The sequence below is a fragment of the Aquarana catesbeiana genome, linkage group LG04 (assembly GCF_042186555.1).
Source record: "Aquarana catesbeiana isolate 2022-GZ linkage group LG04, ASM4218655v1, whole genome shotgun sequence".
NCBI lineage: Eukaryota > Metazoa > Chordata > Amphibia > Anura > Ranidae > Aquarana > Aquarana catesbeiana.
Genome location: NC_133327.1, coordinates 420,410,832 through 420,438,060, shown reverse-complemented (window position 1 = coordinate 420,438,060; position 27,229 = coordinate 420,410,832). Strand labels below are relative to the sequence as shown.

Below are 27,229 nucleotides of genomic sequence, written 5' to 3'. Positions count from 1 at the left end.
AAGGGGAACCCCACACCAAAACAAATGGCGTGAGGCTTTGAGCTCAAAAATGCTCGGGTGTGAATGGGACCTAAAAGTATATCAGCATAAAAGTGTAAAAATGTTTTTAAAATTTTGGATAGCGTAGAGAAAATCTGTTAGGTCTTTACTATTGTCTTTGTCCCCACTTGGGAAGATCACCCTCTGCATTTGCCCTGGTGATCCATGTCACCAACACAGAAGGTGACAGGAAATCAAATTCTAATTAACAAATAGGTAATTAGAAGTAAAATCCAAGCAAACTGGGCCAAGCAGACTATTCATGAATATCCACTATAATTATAATAATATTATATAACCCACTATAATACTAGGTCATTTCCGCTAAGGACACTGCATTAATTTAATATGACACTAATGGCAATTCAAAATATGACAATTTACAAGGATAGTTATATACATTCCTTCTGTAGCATTTTCTTAGGAAGATATTTAAATTCTTCACTGTGGCATTAGTAAGCCTCTTTAGAATTACAGTATATTTCTATTTTCCTAATAAAATCGTGGATATATTTTTTTATATGCAACATATACATGGCATGTGTAAGTTAACTACAAGAATTTTGATGTACCAAAACATTTTTCATGCCTGTAAAACTAAATTATCAAAAAAATACAGAACACATAAATTGATGGCAAAATATTGTTGGAAAACATTTTGGAAATTGAAAAGATAGCATTTCTCAACCGGAGGTCCACTGAACCCTAGGGTTCTGCAAAAGGTTGCAATTAGTTGGCATAACTGGTTTGATCTGACACCTAAACAGCATCTGCATAGTTCCAGCACCAATATCACAGAGCTAACAGCATAGGAACCACTGGGGCATCTTTTCTTGTCTCTAAGGTAATTAACCAATGACATTAATTACCTTTCTAGCTGCATATAAGGGGGGGGGGGGCATTTTTATTACTGACTACCAGTGCATGGGACATACTTCCCACCAACCACCAATTTAATGTGGCATTTATTCCACTGGCCAAAAGGGGCACTGTTTCTTCCAAAGACCACAAATGCAAGGGGGTCCTTCTCTCACTGAACTATGGGGCTTTTCAACTACTGATAACCAAAGAAAGGGAGCATTTTTCCACCGAACACAAATTTTAAGGGCCTTTTTTCACTGACAACCAGTGTAAGGGGGCCCTTCTACTGACCACCAATGTAAGGGGACACTTTTACACTAACCACCAATGTAAAGGGAACACTTCTCCACAGATCATAAATGTTCGAAGTGTTACAGCTTTTATTGACTGTATTTTTTTATGAGGAAATCAGTGCAAAGGCACTGGGTTAAGGGTAGCTGTGAATATGTAGATTTCTTTAGGGTAAATAGGTTGAGTAAGGCTGCTCTAGGATAACATCATGACTTTGTTACTAGAAAATTCAAAAAATTATTTATTAGCTTATCAAAATGGTCTTGTCACAAACGTATTTTCTTCATCCTGTACCCTAGGGGATAAAGAGGCTTATTTACTAAAGCTTGAGCACACAAAATCTGGTGCAGCGCTGCATAGAAATCAATCAGCTTCCAGGTTTTATGGTCAAAGCTTAATTAAACAAGCTGAGATTAGAAGCTGATTGGCTACCATGAACAGATGCACCAGATTTTGCACTCTCCAGTTTTAGTAAATCAACCCCAAAGTGTCTGTAGCACTGCTTTGATAGTTGTTTTGGATCCAGAGCTAAGTATGGCACCACTGTCTGACCATGCAACTCTGTAGGAGACGAATAACTAGTTAGCATTTACTGATATCACTGGTCTCTGGCAGCAGGCACATGCTGAGGATGAGTGCTGTTATTCAGCACAGCAAGAGAGGGTCACCTCTGAACACAACAAAAAATCACAATAGTAAAGAACCAGTCAGTTGGTGGGGATGTGTGATCTATCTGCTAGCAGCTTGCAGACATTCCCCTAAACTCACAAAAGTAAAGTATCAGACAGCACTGGTGGTGCTAACAAGAGTTAAACCAGGACAGACAATGAGCACAAATCGATAATCTGAGCGAGGGGAGTGGTGGGTTTCGTGCTGTGCTGTAGCTCTCAATAAGAATGTCCATAAATTGGGCTTCAGCCAGGGTGAAGCTGACAGCAAGTAAAAGCAGGCATAAAGAAGTGCTTTAAGCACAAAGTCACAGCATGTGTCAGAACAGAACCAAATGCTACATATTCTTGATCACCTGGGGGATTCAATGAAGATTTTTAAGCTGTGGTTGTTGCACCTCCTAAAAAATGACAAAATACTGTATATCAATGTAATACCTGTCCTGGTATGAGAATGCTGAAATCAAGACCACATGTAAACTCTGTATGATGCTCTACAGTTTCAAGAAGTGGTGATGGTTTGGAGAAATCCCAGAATCTGAAAAACACAAAAAGAATATACAAAACATTTTAATACAAACTAGTAATTGAACACTGCAGTAACAATACCAACTGATTACTGCCTATTGCATTACAAAATATAACAACTCACCAACAAATACAGCCAGTAGCTATGAAACACTCACATATGGCCCCTTTCACACTAGTGGTCCGATCGTGTCTGCCTGCCCATTTTTCAGGCGGACCGATCAGACCCTCCATTCTTCTCTGTGGAGACATGGGTGTAAACGGACATGTGTCTGTTTATACCCACTTACATCCAATCTGATCTGCTAAAAACAGATGGAGAATAGACTGTGTCTGTATCCGCTCTAGATAAGTTGAGCAGACATAGACCAGTCATCCACCTGCTCAGTGGGGATCAGCAGACAGATCCCCCACTTAGCAAGCTGACTCCCGGCGTCGTCTATCTGGTGTGAAGGGTGCCTAACTATGTTAAAACAAAATAATAAATAAGCAACTAGTGGAAATAACAAGTACACAGCTCAGAAAAACAATTCACATGTGTGTAATATAATATGAGATCCTTAAGGTTGTATTATTATTGTAACATTACCAGCATTCAAATGGAACTCACTAAAGTAAATTGTACTGTGATTAGAAAATTAGAAAACAGATTTCTTTCTAATAAAATAGAAAGCTTATCATCAAAAACATGGCCGCCATTGCTGATCTTTCCTTTTGAAAATACTTACTGTCTGGCAGTTGTACTGACCAAGTGAGTTTAACCACTTGCTGACCAGCTCACACAGACATACTACGGCAGGTCGGCTCTCCTTCCTGAACTGACGTACCTGTACGTTGGTCCGTGCAAGTTCTGCCAGATGACATGACAGTGATCTACTGTTACCAGTGATCGGGAACAGCGATCTCTGTCATGTTTCGGTAAGCCCACCCCCCCTACAGTTAGAACACACCCAGAGAACACACTTAACCCCTTGATCGCCCTCTAGTGTTAACCCCTTCCATGCCAGTGTCATTTTTTACATTGATGAGTGCATTTTTATAGGACTGATCAATGTAATAATGTCACTGGTCCCCAAAAAGTGTAATTTGGGGTCAGATTTGTCCGCTGCAATGTCACAGTCCCGCTAAAAATCGCAGATCGCCGCCATTACCAGTAAAAACAATACAAATGAATAAAAGTCCCTAAATATATCCCATAGTTTGTAGACGTGATAACTTTTGTGCAAACCAATCAATATATACCTATTGCGATTTTTTTTTACCAAAAATATGTAGAAGAATATAGATCGGCCTAAACTGATAAAGAATTTCGTTTTTTATATATATTTTTTTTGGATATGTATTATAGCAGAAAATAAAAAAAATGTTGGTCTTTGTTTATAGCGCAAAGAAAAAACAAAAACGCAGAGATGATTAAATACCCCCAAAAGAAAGCTCTATTTGTGGGTAAAAAAAGGACATCAATTTTGTTTGGGTACAGCGTCGCACCACCGCGCAATTGTCAGTTAAAGTGACGCACTGCCTGATCTAAAAAAAAATGGTCTGGTCATTAAGGGGGCAAATTCTTCCGGGGGTTGAAGTGGTTAAAACTGTATGTCCCTGACCTGAAACAACTATGCAGATCAGGGCTTCTAACTTTTGTTCAATTTATGTGATTTTGATATAGCTCTCTGAGCCAATGCCTCACAAAATATTTCACAGTAAAAAAAGAACATGATCCTCATTCCTTCCCACATTTTACCATTTTTAACTTTGTTGCTGTATGCTTTTGATTTTGATTTCATTTTTGTTCACATAGATTAACAGAAATATACAAAGTAAAGTGAAAATCGATCTCTGCAAGTTCATTCAAATTAATTACAATAAAAAAGACTGCATAATTATATATCAACTTTAATATGATGCACCTAATCTATTACTGGTACAATTAATTACTTCACAGAGTCACAGAATCAGTTAAATAGAATACCCCACTGTGCAGCCAAGGGGTGTCAAATGATTGTAGTATAAATACACTGTATCAGATGATACAGCTTGGAGTGAGTTGGTATCATGAAAAAAAAAAAACCTACACTGTGGAGAAAAAAGAACACATCAAGCAGCTCTGCACATAGATAATTTAAAAGCACGAGTTAGGGGATGAGAACATGGCAAGTCTTCCAATATTCTGTGGAGAACAGTGAGGTCTCCAAGTTGTACTAAAGGCAAAGTCAACAATGACATATATGACGAAAGTCTGTAACTAGCATTACCAAAGCAGTTTTTGGGCCTTATCGGCAGTTGACCCAAAATTTTCTAACCAAAGTAAGACATTCACAGTTCCAGTAGAGGAGGTACCAGTTTGTAAAGACCCCATAAATAAAAGGCTTGAAGCTTGTACGCTGCTTCAGTATACCTCAGCTCCCAGGAGAGACAATTCTCTGGTCCTGGCCCCATGTCTACTACATACCTTTGCATTCCACTTTATAAGTAATCAGGATTGGCAACTGCTCTTTCCTGTTATGCCTAGTGCCCCACTAGATTAATCCTATTTTGTTTATTTTACATAAAATTTGAGCATCTGCCCCTGAGGAAGTGTTTACATAAACGAAACGTGTCGGTCTAAATTCATCATCTAAAACCAAAAAAGATCATACTGTCTTCCTTTCCATTTACCACACTGCATAGTGGTGGTTAGACGACATGTATATATATGAATTTGCATTTATTTTTTATCCATACTCATTTTTTGTCAATTCTATATGCCGTCAAATTGATATGTATATGTATTTATGAGGTCCACACCATGTATGTGTGTGTGTATATATATATATATATATGAAATCATTTTTACCATGTGCATCATTGTTATGTATTGTTACACCCAATATGCCAATTAAATATACTTATAAATTACTTTACCCCCACTTTAAACCTCATTTAAAGTCCCATTTTTCCTTTCTCTTATACTTGAACCAGGGATGGAGGCACATACCGTGTGCTTCATGTAAAGTCCCAAATTCCCTCCATTATTTTATTATTACTACATACTGCCATTTGGGGGTCCTCACCACTATTGCTAGGTTATATATGTATTCACATTTAGTTTCCTTTGAGTTGTGATTTATCCCTATTTTATTGTTTGGGGAGGTAGTGCTTCAATTTTTTCTGTTAATGTTTGCTTTAGTCTATGTGGGAACGCATACTGGTGTCAAGAAGCAAACTTAGATATATCACCCCACAGATAATTTCTACATTATATTTGATTCACGCGGAGTAGCACAGAAGTTCTATCGCTCAACTCCCGCTTATGATTTTGGCTAGGGATAGATTCACCCAGCTGAAATTTCTACATTGTGTATATTACAGTATACTCCCCAGAGACTTGCTGTCATATGCTCCACTATTGATGAGACTTGCCTTAAATGCAATGCTGTTGCTGCTGCAGTTACATTTATATACAGGACTTGAAGATGGGCCATGCCCGAATCATGCCATTATGACGACAGCCTTCTGAGAGATTGCGCCAAGGAACTTTGTTGCTATCCCCTGGTGTCTCAACACACACCGCATTCAGTGACCACCGAGGCCGTGACGTTATATCCAGCAAGCCATGTGGAAGCTTCGGCTACCCATCCTCTGCCTGAGTCTCCTGGGATCGATCGGCTAGCCCACGGCCTTGCTGCACAGCCTTATGTCATCTTTGGCTGCCTAACAAATCCCTGGATTGGTCTCTGGATTCCATTAATGCCTTTAAGAGTCTCAAGGCTGCCTTTGTTTCTGCTCCTGCGTTGGCACATCCTGATCCTACGTTACCCTTTACCCTTGAGGTTGATGCATCGGAGACTGGAGTTGGCGCCCTTCTGTCTCAACGTCCTACCTCTGAAAGCGCTACTCATCCTTGTGGCTACTTTTCCAAGAAATTGTCACCTGCGGAGTGCAATTACGAGATTGGGGACAGAGAGTTGTTAGCGATCATTTTAGCCCTTAAAGAATGGAGGCATCTCCTCGAAGGTATCACTGTGCCGGTTCTCATTCTGACTGACCATAAGAATCTCACATTCTTGTCTGAGGCTAAACGCCTCTCTCCCAAAAGGGCACGATGGGCTCTTTTCTTATCAAGTTTCAATTATATAGTCTCATTCTTACCCGGTACTAAGAATGTAAGGGCAGATGCATTGTCGCGACTGTTTTCTTCCGCTTCCAAGATGAAGTCGGTTCCTGTTCCTGTGATACCTCCAGATCGTATTCTGGCTGCAGTCCGTACCAGTCTCATGTCACCTTTGTGTGACAAAATTCTTGCCACACAGATTCATTCTCCTCCTGAGAAACCTTGTGACCGCTGTTTTGTCCCTGAGAGTCTTCGCACTGCTGTGCTCCAGACTTACCATTCTCCCAAGGCTACTGGCCACCCTGGGAAGAATCAATTCATTTGGGCTATTTCCCAACAATTCTGGTGGCCTAGTCTCCGTGCTGATGTAGCTGCCTGTTCCGTGTGTGCTATGAGTAAGACACCACAACACCTTCCAGTGGGCCTCCTACAACCCATACCCATTGGAGAGCGGCCTTGGACCCGCCTGTCTATGGATTTTATTGTGGAGTTACCCAACTCCTAGGACAACACAGTTACCCTTATGGTGGCTGACTGCTTCTCGAAAATGTCACATTGTATTCCACTTAAGAAGTTGCCTACATCCAAAGAACTGGTATCCATTTTTGCTCGGGAGATCTTTCGATTACATGGGCTACCCAAGGTTATCGTCTCGGACAGGGGTATCCAGTTTGTATCCAGGTTTTGGCGAGCCTTTTGTGCACAGTTCAATTCAGCTTTCCTTCTCTTCTGCGTATCAACCGCAGTCTATTGGGGCCGCAGAACAAGTCAACCAGTCCTTGGAGCAGTTTCTAAGTTGCTATCTTTCTGACCATCATAACAACTGGTCAGACCTCTTACCTTGGGCGGAGTTTGCTCACAATAGTGCTGTTAGTTCCGCTTCCTGATTGTCCCTGTTTATGGTGAATTATGGTTTCCAACCATCCATGTTGCCTGACTCATTTGTTCCTCAGAGGATTCCTGCATTAGAGAAGCATCTCCGTGGTCTTCGTTCCACTTGGGTACAGGTCGAAGAGTCCCTGCGACGTGCCAATCATAGGTACAGTCTCCATGCTGACCGCAGGCGCCTACCTGCGCCTTCCTACCAAGTTGGGAAGAGGGTCTGGCTGTCATCTCGCAACCTTCGACTCCGTGTTCCCTCACTGAAACTGGCATCTCGATTTATTGGGCCTTTCCATATTCTCTGCAGGATTAACCCAGTGGCTTACGATTTAGACCTTCCTTCTAATATGCGTATCTCTAATGTATTCCATGTCTCCTTATTAAAAACTTTGGTGTGCAACCGCTTCACCACCTTGGTGCCACTTCCTCACCCAGTACAGGTTGAGAACCATGAGCAGTATGAAGTACAATCCATCATTGACTCCCGTAGTAAGGGTCCTTACAACGCTGGACTTTGCAGCTTAAGGGTCAGCCTAGCAGGTTCCAATTGGACAATGTAACCGCCATAGTATACAGGAGTCATGAAAGAAGTAAAACGGGTCATGCAGTGAGGAGTAAGGCATTCCACTCTCAGGAGCACACATTTATGAGGTGGAGAAATGGAAGGTGGCCTTTTTTAGGTCACCAGCCACTAGATCCAGGAGAATTGTCTTTACACCCAAAAGTGTTTCAACTCTGCTTTAGGATCTTCTTGTATCCAGGTTCAACAACAAACTGGACACATTTGTTGTCAGAAAGAGAAATCTAAGGGCTTTTACTCTGGACGTGCTGTAACCACGTGAGGTCTGTCTCCTTTGCTATACACCTTTTCCCCTGACAAATTAGTGCTGGTTTACTGAGCAGGATGGAGGTACAGTAACCCAGTAATGGAGGTACAGTTGCAGTAATTTTGGTTGACCAGAATCAGCCAAGGGGGCGAAGTGTATCTTTGGGTTTCTACAATCAAGGTTGGGTCATTCTTTGGCTCGGAGTACTATTAGAGACCAGACTTTAGCTTTAGCTATACCTTTCCAGAAGCTGTGCATTCATTGGTAAAGACATTTGTGTAGGGGGTGGAACACCTAGATCCTAATGTGTGTAAATGTTTAGCACCATGAGACCTGAGCCTAATGTTCTCAGCTCTCCAGCATTCTCCTTTCAAACCTGTAAGTAGCATCTCTCTCTCTGATATTACCAAGAAAGTGGTCTTTCTGGTGGCCATTACTTTGGCCTAAAGCGCAATGGTATTGGCAGCCTTGTCTTGAAAATGCCATTCTTGGTTCTACATAAAGATGAAGTTATACTAAATCCTAGGCATGATTTTTTTGCTTAACCAATTGTTAACCCTTTGTGATAGCAATAAAGTTAATCAACCACTTGCAGACCTGCCATAGTAATTATATTGCGGCGGGGCTGGAAAGTGCAGGCACAATCACGTACATGTATGTCATTATGCCTGCTCTGGTTAAGGAATGAGCTGTGTCCGCTGCAGATTGTGGGTCCTGGTACCTGACCACCTTTGGCAGCCAGGGGATCATGAGATCGCTATGCGATCACATGATCACAATGTTAACAAAGCTGATAGGAATGAATCTGATTCATAACAACTCTGCTTCCCGTACCAGGGAGCTGTGATTGGTACACAGCTCTCACATGGTACATGGGCCAATCACAGCACCCTGTACCATGTGATTAGCTGTAGCCAATCACAGCTGTCATATATGTAACCCATTCGTGACAGTTGGAAACATTGCTGTTACAATGATAATCATTGTAACAACAATCTAAGTGTAACACCCCTCCAGAGTATGATGAACAGAATAGGGGACGTTATGTGGTCCTGGCACATTTTCTGTCCTAGGGTGACAATGCTGCTCTTCCATGAATTCAGTATAGTGAGTCACCCTAAACAGGAAGTAAAAAAAAAAAAAATAAGAGAGTCCGACATATATAAAGAAATAATTATTCATTGAATTTCATGGTTATTATATATCAGTGAAAGTTGGAACAATAAATAGAGCTCAAATGCATGCAATTCACCTCAAAGCATGCTTCATTTCCTCTTCTACCCAAGATCATATTAAAGTGTAAGTAAGGTGAAAATAAGGGAACTAAAATACTAAGCGTGCAACATTAATAAAACACCTCAGTTGGTGCCAAATGACAATGACCAGCACTGATTAGAAGAATAATATATTTAGCAATTCCTTCCATAACTGTAATACCTAGCACAAAGAAAGGTTTCCAGGCAATATAAAGGTATCAGAGTCTAATGTTGACAAAAATTAATTATAAACCAGGGAATATGAATACCGTACTTCCTTAAAAAAATTCTCTAGTAAGGAGCCTGGTTACCCTGCATTAGATAATAGTACAAAGTGAACTGGCCAAGTGGGTTGATGATTATAATATCCTTTTTTTTTATCTTGTCAATAGTTCACCAGTTATATTACAGATAATATTTAAAATGACTACTGTATACAATGTATGATTACTACTTGCTGTGTTTGGCAATTGCAGAGCTTAGCTTAGATATCAGATGTCTTTTTCTAAAGATCTGTAATTACATGTGTGCAAAGTCTCACAGAATCACCTCGGAAAACACAATACTCAGTATAGGTTAACTAAACATTAAAGACTTGAGAGAGAATTTGCTTTGTGAGTCAGTGTAAACAACAATAATTAGGTTCTGGATGAATGGGAAAAAGCACCCTCATCTTTTTTTAAAAAAAGCTCCATGTTAATAATATTAAGAGAGTCTTTATTTTTCTAACTATGCAGTCAAATTTAATAACCCCCACCCCCAATATGTTTATGTGTTCCTATTCACAAAGCATACCTAAAAATTGGCGCCTTGGCCAATTTTGACATTTTTCATAGCATTTTACTGCTAGAAAATTACTTTGAATAACCAAACATTATGTTTTTTTTTTGTTTGTTTTTTTTAAATCAGAGGCCCTGGAGTATAAGATAGTGGTTATTACAATTATTTTATGTTGCATGATATTTGCGCAGCCATTTACTAAGCATAAATTTTCAGGAAAAAATACACTTAAATGCATTTTTGTGCAAGCAAACACAGCATAATACCCGATTTTTTTGGTAAAATATAAATGATGATGTTGCACCAATAAACAGATACCAAACATGTTAAGATTTAAAGCACAAGTTCACCTTCAGGAGCATGTTACATGTTCCACCCGGTTTTTAGGTGGAACATGTAACATGTTCCCACTTCTGCAGCAGCTCGGCTATCCGCTGTCTCTTTGTGACAGCAGTATGGGGATACAGCTTACACCGACAGTCTGTAGGAGCCCTGCATGGCACCAGGGATCTGCTGATCGCTGGTGCAAAGCTTTCCAGGTTCCTAAAAATAAAAAAATAGTAAATGCACATTTTTTTTTACCAGCAAAGAAATGTGCATTTATTATTTTTTTTAAAAGGTGAACTATTCTTTAATCCTATAAATGGGTGGAACATGTAACATGTTCCTGAAGCTGAACCTATCCTTTAAAATTTTGCACACCAATGAAATGGTGACAAGCTATGGTACCAAAAGATCTCCATAGGCATTTTACCAGTTTAGAGTTACACGTGAGCTCTGGTGTTAGACTTATTGCGCTCACTCTGATGTTTGCATCGATGCCTCACATGTGTGGTACAATCACTGTTTATATGCATGCGGAACCTACGTCAAGCTATGAATAGAGGTATGTACACGTCTATTTTATAAAAAAAAATTTTCACACTTTAACATTTTTTTTTCAACTTTATTTCCATCACAAGAGACGAGCAAAACCCATTGTGTTAGCTTGGGCAGTGACAAGTCTTCTTTATGAAGAGATCTTGGGTCTATTAGGCCCCTGATCCCTTCTCTGCCCTCCTGGGCAGCTGATCAAACTGAAATAAGTTTGACTGGCTGCTTCACTGGCCAGAACCGGCCAGGTAAACACTAAACCAGGGATATGCAATTAGCGGACCTTCAGCTTTTGCAAAACTACAAGTCCCATCACGCCTCTGCCTCTGGGTATCATGCCTGTGGCTGTCAGAGTCTTCCTATGCCTCATGGGACTTGTAGTTCTGCAACAGCTGGAGGTCCGCTAATTGCATATCCCTGCACTAAATGGAAACTGTAAGTGATAAAATCCTCAGCGCTTCTGGCTTCATTCTTCACAGAGGAGGGAGAGGAATGGATGTTCCTCCTTTTCCTCTGTGGGCAGCTGGCCAGCCCCGGGCTCCCTGATGAAATGGGAGAGCGGCGGCATCATTTCTAATGGACAAATAGCTGAACGGATTCTTTGTCAGTGTTATAATATTTATTACCTTTTACAACCACTTGCTGCCCGCTCACCCATAGATTTAATCCAAGCAGATGGCACAGCCAGGCACCACGATATACCCGTACCTCGCGGTGTACTTCCTGGTTTAGCAGCGCGCACCCTGCTGTGATTGGACACAGCACGAGTTTGTCAGCAGGTTACAGCCTATGATTATGGCTGTACACCTGCTGATCGGGAGTTCCACATTTACAAAAAAAAAACAGCCAGATCTGTGAGTAAAAGCAGCACACATTACACTTGGTAAACACACAGTTAACCCCTTGATTGCTCTCTTCACTTAACCTCTTCCCAGCCTGTGTCATTAGTACAGTGTCAGTGTACAGTATTATCACTGATCACTGTATGTGTCACTATCAACATCAGTGTCAGTCGGTGTCCCTCCCATCCAGTGTCTGTTAGCGGCAGATTGCCAGTCACACTATAAGTCGCTGATCACAGCCATTACTAGTATAGTGTCTGTACGGATCAGTATCTTGATCACGATCAGAACTATACCAGTGTCCCCAATAGTATAGTATCTCCGAAAGCACGGTTTCGTTTTTACCAAAGACATGTAACAGAATACATTTTGGCCTAAATTTATGAAGAAAATTGATTTTATTGCATATGCTATATAAATTTCATTTGTGTACAGTGTTGCATGACTTCACAATTGCCAATTAAAATGACACAGTGCTGAATTGCAAAAAATGCCCTGGTCATGACCTTTCCAGTGGTCAAGTGGTTAAATAATTGTTAATAAACACTGGGAGGGCTAAGCTATACTGTATATCCATGCAGCATCATAAGGTAGCAAATCAAACCTTACAATACTGTATGCCTTATAGACCATCACCAGCAAAATAGAATGGGGAAGGGTTAGAACATCTGTCTGTTTTCGTTGGTTACTTTGACACTAAGGATGAGAAGTGAGCGAAAATTCCTCCAGTAGAGACAAAGCAATAAAAGCTAACAAAGCACAATTCTTTACAAAGAAGTAGTTTTCAATTATATATTTTTTTTTAAATGAACTGACCTTTGAACAGAGGATGCAAAAAAAAACTATATATATATATTTATATATATATATATATATATATACACACACACACACACATACATATACACACACATGCTGGAAACTAGGACAACTGCACTCTTTGCAAGGGCAGTGGTCTGGATCTCAGGAGTCCAACATGCCCCATTACAAGCTTAACTTTAGGCAAATGGCTAAAACACTGTTGAAACATATAAAAGGGAGCTGTATTATATGCCAAAGGATTTGCACAGGTCCTGAGGTTTACACAGTTCTGATACAGCAAAACCCTGTTTGGCAGGAAAGAGGGCTAAAATGTACTCCCGTCTACAGGTCTTTTCCCTTCCATGGCCTGTGACTTGACAGTAAAAGGCGAAGAAGCACACTGATGAGCTCATCTCTCTGTCACTCTGCTATTTTCTCTTATCAGCCCACTCGCACAGCTGATTAGCTACTTGTGCTGCTTCTCCCTCTTCCAGTCTGATCTCTGTGGTACGGGGACTCAAAAAGGCTGATACCAAGTCAAATGTAGGTACTTTCATAGCTGAATGTAAACCCTTACATATACCCAGTGAAGTGAACATCCTCAGATGATACAAAGAGATTAAGCAAATCTCCCTACAGAAGGTTTACATGTATATTCATCTTTATATACTGTTTAGAAAAAGCACATTGTGTTAGGAGATTTTCTCTTCCTGTTCAACACTGCAGTGAAGCCTGGGCATACAGCCAAGACAACTGATTGGAGGAAAGCCACACACCCCCTCTCCTCATAGGTAGAGACTTTTAGTTCTGATCATTGAATAGTTCAGGGCTTTGCTAATTTATAGCATCCTCCCCAACACAAAACTCTGGCTGCTTTTATCATATGTGATGGAGAACTTGTCAGAAGTTATCAGGCTGATAACAGAAGAACAGAGCAGGAGACAGCTAGGGGACATAGTGCTTTGAAGAGAGATAACAAAACACTACAGATTAAGTGCCCAGCTCAAATTTCATGAATCGGGTTTAGATCCACTTTAAGAAAAAAAAAAATTTAAAGGATGTTTTAAAGAATACAGAAAAAAAATGCCTGTGGTGCTTGTTACCAGTTCAGGTGTTTTAAGAAAGCAATTGGCAACAAACTGAATGAGCTGAGCTGAAAACCTGCTGTATTAGATACCTGAAGGCTGCGTCAAAATCAGGAGAAAACAAACCGTGTAAATGTAGCAAAATGGGTACAATGTAGCAAAACGACTCAATATTTTGGAATGCAAAAAAACACACAGAATCCCGGAGGTAGAGCTGTTTATCTAGACATTGATGCTAACACTAAGGCCTCATGCACACGAGACGCTGTTAAATGCGCGTTCAGAGGCAGTTGGGCACTTTTTTCAACTGCCCCTGAACTCATTCAATGATATCCTATGTGTCCATGTACACAGTCTCGTTTTTTGGCGTTTTTAGGCAGTTGCGTTTAACCTCGTTTTTCCAGAAGCAAAAAAATGGGTTCAGACGCAAAAGTTTTCCACGTTTCAGACGCCAAACGCGGCAAAACGCTGGTGCCGCTTTTAGCCGCATTTGCGTTTAGAAGTATTTTTAAAGGAACCCTATTTTTTGGACCAGAAAACACAGAAATATGAAGGTAAACTGCAGCAGAGAATGACATTTTGCGACCCGAATTTGGTGTTCCTAGCACCAAGTGGCCCCGAGATATGGGGCCCCAAAGTCGGGTCACAAAATGTCAGTCTCTGCTGCAGAAAAGTGCTTGACATTTTGCAACCCGAATTTGGGGCCCCATATCTCAGGGCCACTTGGTGCTAGGAACCCCAAATTTGGTATGCTAACACAGTGGAACTAGCACTACAACATATCCTAGCACCAAATGTTCCTAGCACCAAGTGGCCCCAAGATACAGGGCCCCAAAGTTGGGTCGCAAAATGTAATTCTCTGCTCTGCAGATGCTTCTAGATGCAAACGCGGTAAAACGCGGCTAAACCTGGCATGCAAACGTGCCAGAACGGGCGTTTCTAAACTCCGGTTTCAGCTTTTAAAATACATTGGTTCAGCAGTGTTTGCACCGTCATCTTGTGTGCATGAAGCCTAACTGACACCAGACTGCCTGCTCCATTCTGGCTTGTGGGGCCGACATCTAAAACAAACGGATAAAGGAGGAGAGAGGCACCAAGGAGCCCATTATAGTGTAGTAAGTCAATGACCCTCTGATGAAGGAAGCATGTAGTTCTTCCGAGACACCTTCCAGAGCATATACTCCCACAGTGGCGCTTACAGACTGTCCAACCTTCCCTCCACAGCAGATTCCACCAGTGAAGATTTGGTCCTCTCGATCTGACTGTGGACATCAGTGGCTGTGGCTTCTGCCTTCACTCCCACAGCTTTCATTTCCGCTCCCAGAAGCCGCTCTCCTGCCGCCACCTCCAGTGGCTCTCTCTCCCCCCAGCATCAAAATCAGGAGAAAACAAACAGTGTAAATGTAACAAAATGGGTACAATGTAGCAAAACGACTCAATATTTTGGAATGCAAAAAAACACACAGAATCCCGGAGGTAGAGCTGTTTATCTAGACATTGATGCAAACACTAAGGCCTCATGCACACGAGACGCTGTTAAATGCGCATTCAGAGGCAGTTGGGCACTTTTTCAACTGCCCCTGAACTCATTCAATGATATCCTATGTGTCCATGTACACAGTCTTGTTTTTTGGCGTTTTTAGGCAGTTGCGTTTAACCTCGTTTTTCCAGAAGCAAAAAAATGGGTTCAGACGCAAAAGTTTTCCACGTTTCAGACGCTAAGCGCGGCTAAACGCTGGTGCCACTTTTAGCCGCATTTGCGTTTAGAAGTATTTTTAAAGGAACCCTATTGTTTGGACCAGAAAACACAGAAATATGATGGTAAACTGCAGCAGAGAATGACATTTTGCGACCTGAATTTGGGGTTCCTAGCACCAAGTGGCCCCGAGATATGGGGCCCAAAAGTCGGGTCACAAAATGTCAGTCTCTGCTGCAGAAAAGTGCTTGACATTTTGCAACCCGAATTTGGGGCCCCATATCTCGGGGCCACTTGGTGCTAGGAACCCCAAATTTGGTATGCTAACACAGTGGAACTAGCACTACAACATATCCTAGCACCAAGTGTTCCTAGCACCAAGTGGCCCGAGATACAGGGCCCCAAAGTTGGGTCGCAAAATGTAATTCTCTGCTCTGCAGATGCTTCTAGATGCAAACGCGGTAAAACGCGGCTAAACCTGGCATGCAAACGTGCCAGAACGGGCGTTTCTAAACTCCGGTTTCAGCTTTTAAAATACATTGTTCAGCAGTGTTTGCACCGGCATCTTGTGTGCATGAAGCCTAACTGACATCAGACTGCCTGCTCCATTTTGGCTTGTGGGGTCGACATCTAAAACAAATGGATAAAGGAGGAGAGAGGCGCCAAGGAGCCCATTATAGTGTAGTAAGTCAATGACCCTCTGATGAAGGAAGCATGTAGTTCTTCCGAGACACCTTCCAGAGCATACACTCCCACAGTGGCGCTTACAGACTGTCCAACCTTCCCTCCACAGCAGATTCCACCAGTGAAGATTCGGTCCTCTCGATCTGACTGTGGACATCAGTGGCTGTGGCTTCTGCCATCACTCCCACAGCTTTCATTTCCGCTCCCAGATGTTGCTCTCCTGCCCGCACCTCCAGTGGCTCTCTCTCCCTCCCAGCCACCAGTGGTTCGAGCCATCCACCTGCCTGCGGTTATGCATTAATTCCATTGTGACATGCCTTTCATTTCTTCACCCATGTGAGTGTATAATTATATGGTTTTAGCTATATATTTTTCCAATAAATTGACTTACTACACTATATTGTGCTCCTTGGCGCCTCTCTCCTCCTTTATTCATTTTTAATGACTACAGAGCTGCAATAATTTAACCTACATGGAGGTCAGCTTTAACAAAGCTACTAAGTTAGCCTGAGCATTGATGATTAGCACACAGTAGTTGCAGTATGTGGAATTACTAAGATCCACTGCTCTTACATTCAAAGCAAACTCACCCATCCATCTGTTTCAATGCTTTGTTTTGTTAAGAAATCACTTTGAGAAACAGTCCCCTACCATTCTAGCCATTGCCATTTTGGGTAAGGGCAAAAGATTAATGTAGCATTTAATTCCTGGAAACCATCTGCCCTTAGCTCAAGCATGCAGGCAGAAGGATGTGCTTAGCTGAGAAAGCCCCACCTTCTCTCCTCCAGATGAAAGAAAAAAAAATGCCTATGAAGACTCATGAGATGTATGACATCATTTTGATCTAGGCCAGAAATCAAGAAGCAACTGACGAGAAGTAAAAAAAGAAAACAAATACCATATGACTTCCTATGTATCTACTAATGTTAGTAGCATAATGGTTAAAAATAGTTACTGTTAATTTACAGAGTTTAGTTTTGCTTTTTACAAAAAAAACTACAACTATAGCTTACCATAAAACGCTTAGTTAATTCTTATCAATACTGTTGCTAAATTCTAAAATTGTTAATGCATCAAGGGCTGTGATGCCACATGCTGTTCAAAAATTAATATAAATCATGACATGGAAGAGTGACACAAATCAAATTATTTACACAGGCTACATTGTGCTATTATAGCATAAACCTCATCATAAGGAGCAAAGCTAGAAGAACGTGACAATGCACATGCTGCAACAGTGTGACACAGAGGACAGAGGGTGTCATCTTGATTTCTGGTTTTAAGAAAGACACCAAAGAAGTGGGTTAGGTAACATTGACAGAAAAAACATACACAAAAAAACTGTACAACAGAGACTGTTTGTTCAAAAGCTTTATTGGAGAAAAGAACAAGACAAGGTTACATTCAGAGTTTGTTCAGGATGTAAACTAGTTTATAACAGTATATCTTGGGAAAGAAAACTAAACATTGACAGGCAGTATCAAATGCCTAAGAACTTCTAAACTAACGAGGATTGGTAATACACCATGACCCATTAAAATCCTTATATTTTATTTACGGTATATTCTCATGGGTGGATGGACTACCCACAAGGAATTGAGTGAATGGAATGGGGGGGGGGGGGGGGGGAAGAGTAAGGAAGGGGGGTGGAAGATCTGTGTTGACGGGGGTATAACAGAAAGGGGACAGTTGGATCTATAGGCATCCACTGATTACAATACGCCTGGTCAGGGCAGAATAGGCAACTGACAGAATCGAGAGCTTACAAATCATTAAATAATCTATATGGAAAGAGGGATGCATATAGGCTTCAATCTATGGAGTCCAGATTTTATGAAATTTAGCCATGGTATCGATTTGTAGTGCTGTAAGTTTATCTTAGGTAATAACTTGGTAAACTAAAGCCTTGCCCTCTGAAAAAGGGATGGTGGGAGACCTCTACATTCAAACCAAAATCTGCCAAGTGGCCATAAGAGTGTGCGTAACTAGTTTGAGTTGAAAAACTGTGCAGACTTCAGGTTTATTTGCAGTGCCATCTTTAATATTGATTGTACCCTGGGCAAACATTTTCTTGGGCCCCCCCATGCAGTTTTGCTCTCCACCTGCTCTGAGACATACAATAAATAGCAGCTAGACTCAAAATCAGTTTAGTGAATCAGATCAGACAGTGACTGCGATTGGTTGCCAGAGGTACAGTGTATCATTACCGCTCACTGACTGGCTGCTAGATGTTACAGCAAACATTTTGGCCCACTGATTAGTTGCTAGAGGTTACAGCACATGATTTCTGCTTGTTGATTGGTTGCTAGAGATTACTGTACATCAATACTGCTCACTGATTGGTTACTGCACATCATTACTGCTTACTGATTGGTTGCTAGAGGTTACAGCACATCATCTCCTCACTGGCTGCACACCATGGACTGGACCTTGCTCACCTGTGCACCCCAAACTGTAATTACTTCTCTGCTTACCTCTGCACACCACACACTACCCTCCCCCCACTAATTTGCTTACCTTTGCAGAACAAGCTGATGGTAGGCGTAATGACCACAGTTGTCGGCAGGACTTTCAAGCATGCCCCTTTATCTCCCCAGTGGGTAGCATTCAGTATATGATGGTGATGGTGGATATGACCTCAGGGGGGCATGAATACCACTTCTGTTTACATAGAATGCTGCCGGTCTGCCACCATTTACACATGAATGCTGCTGCTATTTACATATCAATGCCGGTAATTACATGTAAACAATTACATGTAAACACAGGGACTGCAGGTGAGTCATCTGTACACAACAAGACATAGCTGGGCAGCATTAATAACAGAACTTCACACTGAGATATTAGGACAGAGCATGAGACTAAAACCTCAAGGAATGAGGGAATTTAAACTGGGAAAGTTGGTAAGTATGAGGCAGCTGCTTTGGGCCCCATAACAATGACAGGGCCCTTTTGCCCTGCCTTAAAGACGGCCCTGTTTTTTTGCTGAAGAGAGGCCTGTAGTGTAGGGGTCCTTTCAGAATGAGACACCAACTACAGTGTTGAAAAACTGATAAACCCTAACCCCATATCATTTTGCCTCAGAGCATTTCCAACAAATGCGCAAGAAAGATCCCTCCGACAGCCAGCCATGAAAACAAAGGACTAAATACCAGGGACAGAACAAGAGATCACTAGAACAGCAGAACTATGATTAGTAGAGATCTAGATTTGTTGCTAATCTGCTACATCCAAGGATCTCTGTAGACCTTTGTCCCGCTTTCTTGCATATGGAGGTAATTTAGCCTGCAGGTGGGCAAGGGGCACACTAGAAGGTAACAAGAGAAGACGTGGACTGTAAGTTATCCAGAAGCCAGTTTGTGAATACCATTAAAGATCCTCTGCAAGAGTAAACTAACTTTGAAAAAGTGTTTAAAACAGAACTAAACTGCATTTGAGCACCACAAACCAAAAACCCTCTTTAATTCATTTTAATAGTCAAAGCAAGCTCCCCAATCCATCCATATCTTCATGTTTATTTTGCTGAGAAATCACCTTGAAAAACAACCCCTAGCATTTCTGGCCGTGACCATCTTGAATAAGGGCAGAGGATTCATGTTGCATTTACTTCCCGGAATGCATTTGCCCTTAGCTCAGGCATGCAAGCAGGAGGGTGTGATTAGCTGAGAAAACCCCTCCTCTCCTCCTAAAGACTCCTGAAATGTATGATATAATTTTCCTAGACCTGGAAACCAGGAAGTAATTGAAGAAATGTAAAAAAATAGCTTAAGGCTCGGGTCACACCTAATGTCGATGCGGCTCACAGCAGGGGTCCTGTGCGTACTGGTTCACCATTTCAGGTCCAATTTCAGAATTCGGACCTGAAATGGACCAAAAGACACATAGGGCTCCTGTGAAAATTCGCACCGGAGCCGCATCGGAGATATGTGAACCCGCTCCATAGAGAGTCGGTCAAAATCTCCTGCTATTGCGAATTGGATGCAGGGATCCCGCATCCAATTCGCAATAGTGTGAACCCAGCCTAAAGCAAGTAAGCGCAGGTTCACACCACAAAAACGTACTCCAGGTCCGTTCTGGATGCGTTTTTACATGCACATTTTTAAACACATTTTTGATGCGGTCCAGTGCATTTTTGGTGCATTACCAGGTGCATTCCAGATGCGTTTTTTCTTCTTAATTCCTGTTTTTTTCCCCAAATACTGGGGACCAGTGCATTTTGATGCATTCCAGTGCATTCTGGTGCGTCTTTTTTATGCGTTTTACCATTTCCCAGTCCAGTCCAGTGCAGGAAAAATACAGCATGATCTACTTTATTTCTGGAACAGGAACACCCTGGAACTGACCGCACTGGTGTGAACTATGCCAAACGCACTGGACTTCATGTGGTGTGAACTGGCCCTAAATATGATATTATTTTTCTATTTACTAATGCTAGCAGCATAAGGATTAAAATAGTCAGTGTTGATGGAAAGAGTCTGGTTCTGCTTTAATCTGTGAATTTTAAAAAATAGCCCCTGGTTGCAAGCAGTGGGCAGATTGAAGTGTTCAGAAAAGTATCACCATAGCACTCAAAACATGTTGGAGCAAATAAATGCCACTGCGTAACCAATTGTTGAAAATTTTGTTGGGTCTCATAATCAGGCAATAATAACTGATTACCTAGTATAACATGAGAGGAGTGTGAGGAGAAATTGCAGTCGGTAGGTAAGGATTGCCACAAGTATGTAATAAAGGAATTTTAGCAGCAATATTTTTTCACTGCAGTCACTCTACCCTGCCAGGAAATACGGTATTTTCCCAATAGGTCTGTAGAGAATATAAGTGGCAAGACAATTTTGGTTAGTTGGCTTATTATAGGGTTTCATATGAATGGCTCAAATTAATTCTCAAACATGGGAAATAATTCTGGACCTAGGTGAACATGAAAGAAGTGTAAAGGGATTCTAGAACAGATGGAGACAGTGACTAAGTCAGGCCTTGGATCTCGTGACCCTGGATCTCAGAGAGCACCAGACTGGTGCTTTTTAAGTGAGTGAGATTATTTTTAATTCAAAGCGGAGTTCCACTAGTTTTTTTGTTTATTAAAAGTCAGCAGCTAGCTGCTGATTTTTAATAAAAAGACACTCTTCTGTCCTATGGTCCAGTGATGCGGCCGCCCAAACCCTCCATTCTCTCCCCCGCCTGTCCCTGGCAATACTACTATGGGCGTCTGGCTGTGAAAGTTTGCAGCTTCACAGCTGGTGGCTTGTCTCACTGCACTGTCCTGAATGAGCAGGCAATCTTCTGGGACCTGTGACGTGTCCCAGAAGATTGCAGGGAGGTAGGGGCCGGGCACCTGTCAAAACTAGGTACCCGCCACGCCCCCCCCCCCCAAAAAAAAATGACATGCCAATTGTGGCATGTAAGGGGGTCAGGACTCCTTAAAGCGCAAGTTCCACTTTTTATTAAAATAAGATTATACAGAAAGCACTATGACATCCCCAACCCTGGACTCCAGGAGGAGACCATCACACTCCCAACCCTGCCATGTACACAGCACAGGGGATCCTCTACCTCTGATATTCCTCACCTGCAGGACTCCATGATGACCATCTTAACATCCTCTCTTTGATTCTTCCATCGTTCAGTCCCCCCCTCAATACCACCATTTTTAACTTTGAACTCTTCCGTTCTTTTGTTCCTATCCATGGATTCCTCCATCTACATCCCCAGCCTCTTCCATCCTTCTGTTCCTATCCATGGATTCCTCCATCTCCGGCCTCTTCCATCTTTCTGTTCCTTACTAATGGATTCCTCCACCTCCATCCCCCAACCTCTTCCATCCTTCAGTTCCTATCTCCAGACTCCTCTGGCCTTCCATTCTCTATCCATCGATTCCTCCATCCCCATCCTTTTCCATCCTTTAGTTCCTATCTCCAGACTCCTCCAGCCCTCCATGGATTCCTCCATCCCCATCCTTTGCCATACTTCAGTTCCTATCTCCTGACTCTTCCAGGCCTTCCATTCTCTATTTATGGATTCCTCCATCCCCAGACTCTTCCATCCTTCCTTTCTTATTCATGGATTCTTCCATCCTTTAGTTCCTACCCCTCCCTCATATCCTGGACTCTTGCATGTCCTTGTCTTGCTATATGCAGGGAGTGTCCTCTTATTTTTTTTTTAAGCAGATAAAATTTAAAAAAAATGGAGTTCTTCTAAATGCTTGAATTGTTTTTTATGGAAACCATCGTCAGTAATCGTGATGCATCGCGGAATCGAATCGTATCAAAACGTTGACCAGATAATTGTAATCGAATCGTGAGACCAGTGAAGATGCGCAACTCTAGTTGAGAAGCAACATTAAGTTTGGCAAAGAGATCAGTGTCTTAGTCAGAAGAGCACCATTCACAAAAAAGCAAACCGTTTTGTGATAACCTGTCAATTCTCGTAACTTTACAATTAAACCAAATAGTCTGTGCCAGGGGTTCGATAGATGGGGCAAACAAGATCAGGAACAAAGGGCCTCATTGTCTTGTGTCACTGTTTTTACAAAAAATTAAAAAAAAAAAGAGTTAAATTGAAATCCAGAATCCTGGATGTAGGCATAAAGAGCATTTATTCATTGATACAATTGGGGGTGAAATCCCCATCATTGAAAAAAGTAGTACCAGCTGAGGGAGTCAAATGCTTTTCATATATCTAAGGACAAAAGCAAGAGTGGGGTATGCCATATGAATAATGTCCCATGCCTGCCTGTCTGCCTGGGATGAAACCCACTTGATCCTTTGATATCATATCATTCACCACTCTATTAATTCTAGCTACCAAGATTTTGGCTAAAAAGTTCTTGTAGGTATTGATCAATGATATTGGGCTGAAGTTTTTCTAGGAAGTGTGGTCGGTATGGGGTTTTAGAACTATACAAATAGCCAAACTAAGGGGTCAGTGAGGAACCCCCTCTCAACTGGTTAAAAAGTTTGCTTAGGTAGGGGGAAAGAATATCCAAAAACTCTTAAAATAAACAGCAGTGAAGCCACTAGGTCCCAGCTTTTACTCATATTTTAACATTTTGATCGTCTGCTGAACGATCAGTTCAGATATCTTCCTATCACTTGAAGTTTGAGCAGCTAAGGGCAATTGCAGGGGATTACGGGTTTCAAAAAAGGTGCCAATTTGAACAGTTCATGTACTTACTGTTTGGTAGAGTGGAGCTAAGAAAAACAATTTTTTTTGTTTTTTTTTTTTCCCAAATAACATTTTATTAATATGTTTGTATTACATGAATACATAATATGTAGAAAACACTAAAAGAAAGTTGCAGATCACATCGTATATTATTTCTTGCTTATATTTACTAGAGGCTACACATATTAAATTCTAAGACAGTAATGGTCACGTGTCTGAAGATGATGTATGTGTGTTAATATCTTGCAATCTCAAGTAGCAACTTTTTTAAAGTAGTGAGTCACAATTGTACTCAAGGTAGAGGAAAAGGAAAAAGAAAGAAGGAAGAAAGAGGGAGAGGTCATCGTAATAGCTCGTTTACCTGGTCATGGTGGATCCTCCCGAAGATGCCACAGCTCCCACACTTTATCATGAGCCTCCAACCTGTCCTGCATCCTGGCCGTCATCTTCTCCATCAACTCCACATCCTTAATTCTGGTGTATAAGGCTTCAGGAGTAGGGGGGAGATTTTTTTTCCAGTTTAGGGCAATAAGACAGCGTGCCGCTGTGAGGATGTGGCGCGTTAATTTTTTGTAAGGTGTGGGAATCTTTAGCTGTAAAACTCCTAAGAGGAAGAACTTGGGGGCCATGGGGATCTGTAATTCTAGAAGACGGGCCAGCAGCTGCTGAACCATATTTCAGAAAGGAGTAATCAGTGGGCAACTCCAGGAAATATGGAGGAGGGTACCTCTATGTTTTTGACATCGCCAGCAGCGATCAGAGCTAGTGGAGTATATGGTGTGGAGAGAAAAACAATTTTAATATCTTAATTGGATCTGTAGTGCTCATGTTCTGTGCTCAACTTTGGTGGTATATGAGTAGTTTTGCTTTTTTCCTACAAACTGAGCCCCAAAAAACAGTCCTATCAACAGTTTGGTAAAAAAAAAAAAAAAAAAAAGTATCTATAGTAGCTGCGAAGGCGCCTAATGGCACAGCTAATGCACTGTGGTCTCAGAATGATGACAACAACAAATAACTTAGATTAGTCACATCTGGCCACTGCTGCAATATGCTGACTGAAGACGACGATAAACACTTAGATAAAAAAAAGGGTAAAAATGATCCTAACAGAGTAATAGAGGCTGCAAACAGCACTAAGCAGCACTCTACAGTCCTCTAGAGTGCCCAGGAACAGTGAAACCCAGGTCACTCTATATGTGTTGCTATTGGTTAGGGGGGAACCAATCACAGTGATAGGTCAACAGTAGCAAGAATGAGGTGGGGTTAGATGAGAAAACATGCACTACAAAGTAGTCTGGGTTTTGGGGTGCCTAGATGCTCTATAAAGCAGAAGGTGGTGGAGCCATCTATTCTATTCTATGTATTCTATTCGATCTACACATCCTCCCTGGGTCAGATAATAGCCTCCCATGGCTTTCACTACCATTTATATGCTGATGACACCCAAATCTATCTCTCTGCCCCTCAGCTCACCCCATCAATCTCCTAACGCAACACTGATTTACTAACAGACATATCAGCCTGGATGTCAAACCACTTCCTCAAACTGAATCTATCTAAAACTGATCTCTTAATATTACCTCCCCCTTGTGCCCCCTCCCCTGACTTCTTTGTCAAGATCAATGGCACATCTATCAGTCCGTCCCCACATGCCAGGGTGCTAGGGGTAACCTTAGACTCTGAACTGTCGTTTCAGGCCCACATACAATCCCTGTCCAAATCATGCCGCCTTAGCCTCCGCAACATTTCCAGAATACGCCCCTTTTTAACTAATGACACCACCAAGCTTCTAATTCACTCTCTGTTATCTCTCGCCTCAACTACTGTAACTGCCTCCTCATTGGATTACCTTTACATAGACTATCCCGCCTTCAGTTCATAATGAATGCCGCTGCAAGACTCATCCACCTTATTAACCATTCAGTGTCCTCCACCCCTCTCTGCCAATCCCTCCACTGGCTTCCACTCACCCAACAAATAAAATTCAAAGTACTAACAATAATTTACAAGCGATCCATAACTCTGCCCCCAGCTACATCACTAACCTAGTCCCAAAATACCAACCAAGCTGCTCTCTTCGGTCATCCCGAGACCTCCTGCTCTCTAGCTCCCTTGTCACCTCCTCCCATGCTTGCCTCCAGGATTTCTCCAGAGCTTCTCCCATCCTATGGAACTCCCTACCCCAATCTGTCCGACTGTCCCCTAATATATCCATCTTTAGGCGATCCCTGAAAACCCTTCTCTTCAAAGAAGCTTATCCTGCTTCTAACTAACACTGTTTTACTTCCTCCATCAGCTCATCCCCCCACAGCTATTACCTTTTGTATCAATTGACCCTTGCTTTTTAGATTTTAAGCTCTAACGAGCAGGGCCCTCTGATTACTCTTGTACCAAATTGTAATGTAACTGTAATGTCTGCCCTCATGTTGTAAAGCGCTGTGCAAACTGTTGGCGCTATATAAAACCTGTATATTAATAATAATTCAGGATAAGTAAGGCTTTGTGATTTTTTTTCTCTATAGATATGCTTTTGAGAACAAACAATATTTATGACTGTGAAAACATACATCAGATTTGAGTAGTATCTGTCTATTGGGAGACTGGGAGAAATAGAAAAAACTCAATTACTAAAATATCATACTACAAATTGTTAATATAGTCGCAAAATTCATGTTCAATACTTTTAAATCTGCAACTTTAATTAAAATAATGAGTGATGATACTGCCATGAAGGTCTTTCTTCAGGCACTTCCTGTGTGTCCAGGAGCGGTCATCGCAGATAAACATTGGCTGTGCTGAAAGCCGCAAACACCTGCGGCCGCCAGCATCCTGCCATTATTATGAACTAGCTGCTCAGTGTCTCAGCAGCTACAAGATTCCTGCAGCTACAATTCACACCGGCCTTAATCACCAGTGTGAATGTATCCTTAAAAAATCCAACAGCTGCTGCTAGCTCAGCACAAGACTTTACACCTATTGCTATTAAATTCCTTGTATGTTACTGAAATTTGCTAAGTTAAATGTCGATTTGCAGTTTGCAAATTTAGAAGCTCATACTTGGCATATTTGCTAAGCATTAATGCTGCCATTCAGAATTCAATACTAAATCTGTAAGCAATTACAGAACATTATTGAATTTGAACTTTCACAAAATCCAAGATTTTTAATTCAGGTTTGTAACTTTTTACAGAACCATAAAGTTTCTATTTGTAAGATGTAAATATTACTATAAGAAAAGAAAATAGTTGAAGTTGCTAATAGTCTTCCCTGCATTTTCATTATTTCACTTTCAACTCCTTTATCTCTTTACAGAACTCCTCTCAACGGCAAAAGCTAGGAGCAATGGATGTTTAATATTACCTATCGTTATTTATATATTTGGGTGGAGGCGGAGATTCATTTTAAACTCAAAATATAAATAATAAAAAAAATAACTTGTTAGCTCTAGGAGAGAGAAATAAAATGTAAAGCTTACCTTTTTCTTTGCTCCAGCAGGCTTCCAGCTCTCACCGCTCCTCCCCAATGCTTTGGGTTGTTGGTGGACCTACGTCTTTCTCACGTACAATGCTGAATTATTGATCCTGCATTATACTTGATGATGTCAGCGTGCAAACGCCTGCTGGAGTGCCAAAGAGAGAGGGGCTTCTGTGGACTAGTCGCACAGTGTGCAGGAAGCCTACTGGAGTAAGGTATAAGGTAAGTATTACACCATATTCCTCAGCTCTTAAACTTAACCCTTGCAGTGCAGGGAGGTCCCACTGCAAAGGTTTTTTTTCCTGGTGTCTAGAGCAGGCCTTTAAAGTACTATATATATTTTAACATTCTTCTAGTCACATGAACAGGATATACTATACAGAAAATT

General features: G+C 41.5%; 1 protein-coding gene across 4 annotated transcripts in view; it reads right to left on the bottom strand.

Moving 5' to 3' along the window:
* PEX7 (peroxisomal biogenesis factor 7) overlaps positions 1-27,229 on the bottom strand; it is a 504,207-nt gene that overhangs the window by 68,341 nt on the left and 408,637 nt on the right. For all 4 annotated transcript variants that reach the window (XM_073627348.1, XM_073627345.1, XM_073627347.1 and 1 more), the window contains exon 9: positions 2,298-2,397. In XM_073627348.1, the coding sequence (XP_073483449.1) occupies positions 2,298-2,397 (100 nt within the window). The remainder of the gene's footprint in view (positions 1-2,297; positions 2,398-27,229) is intronic.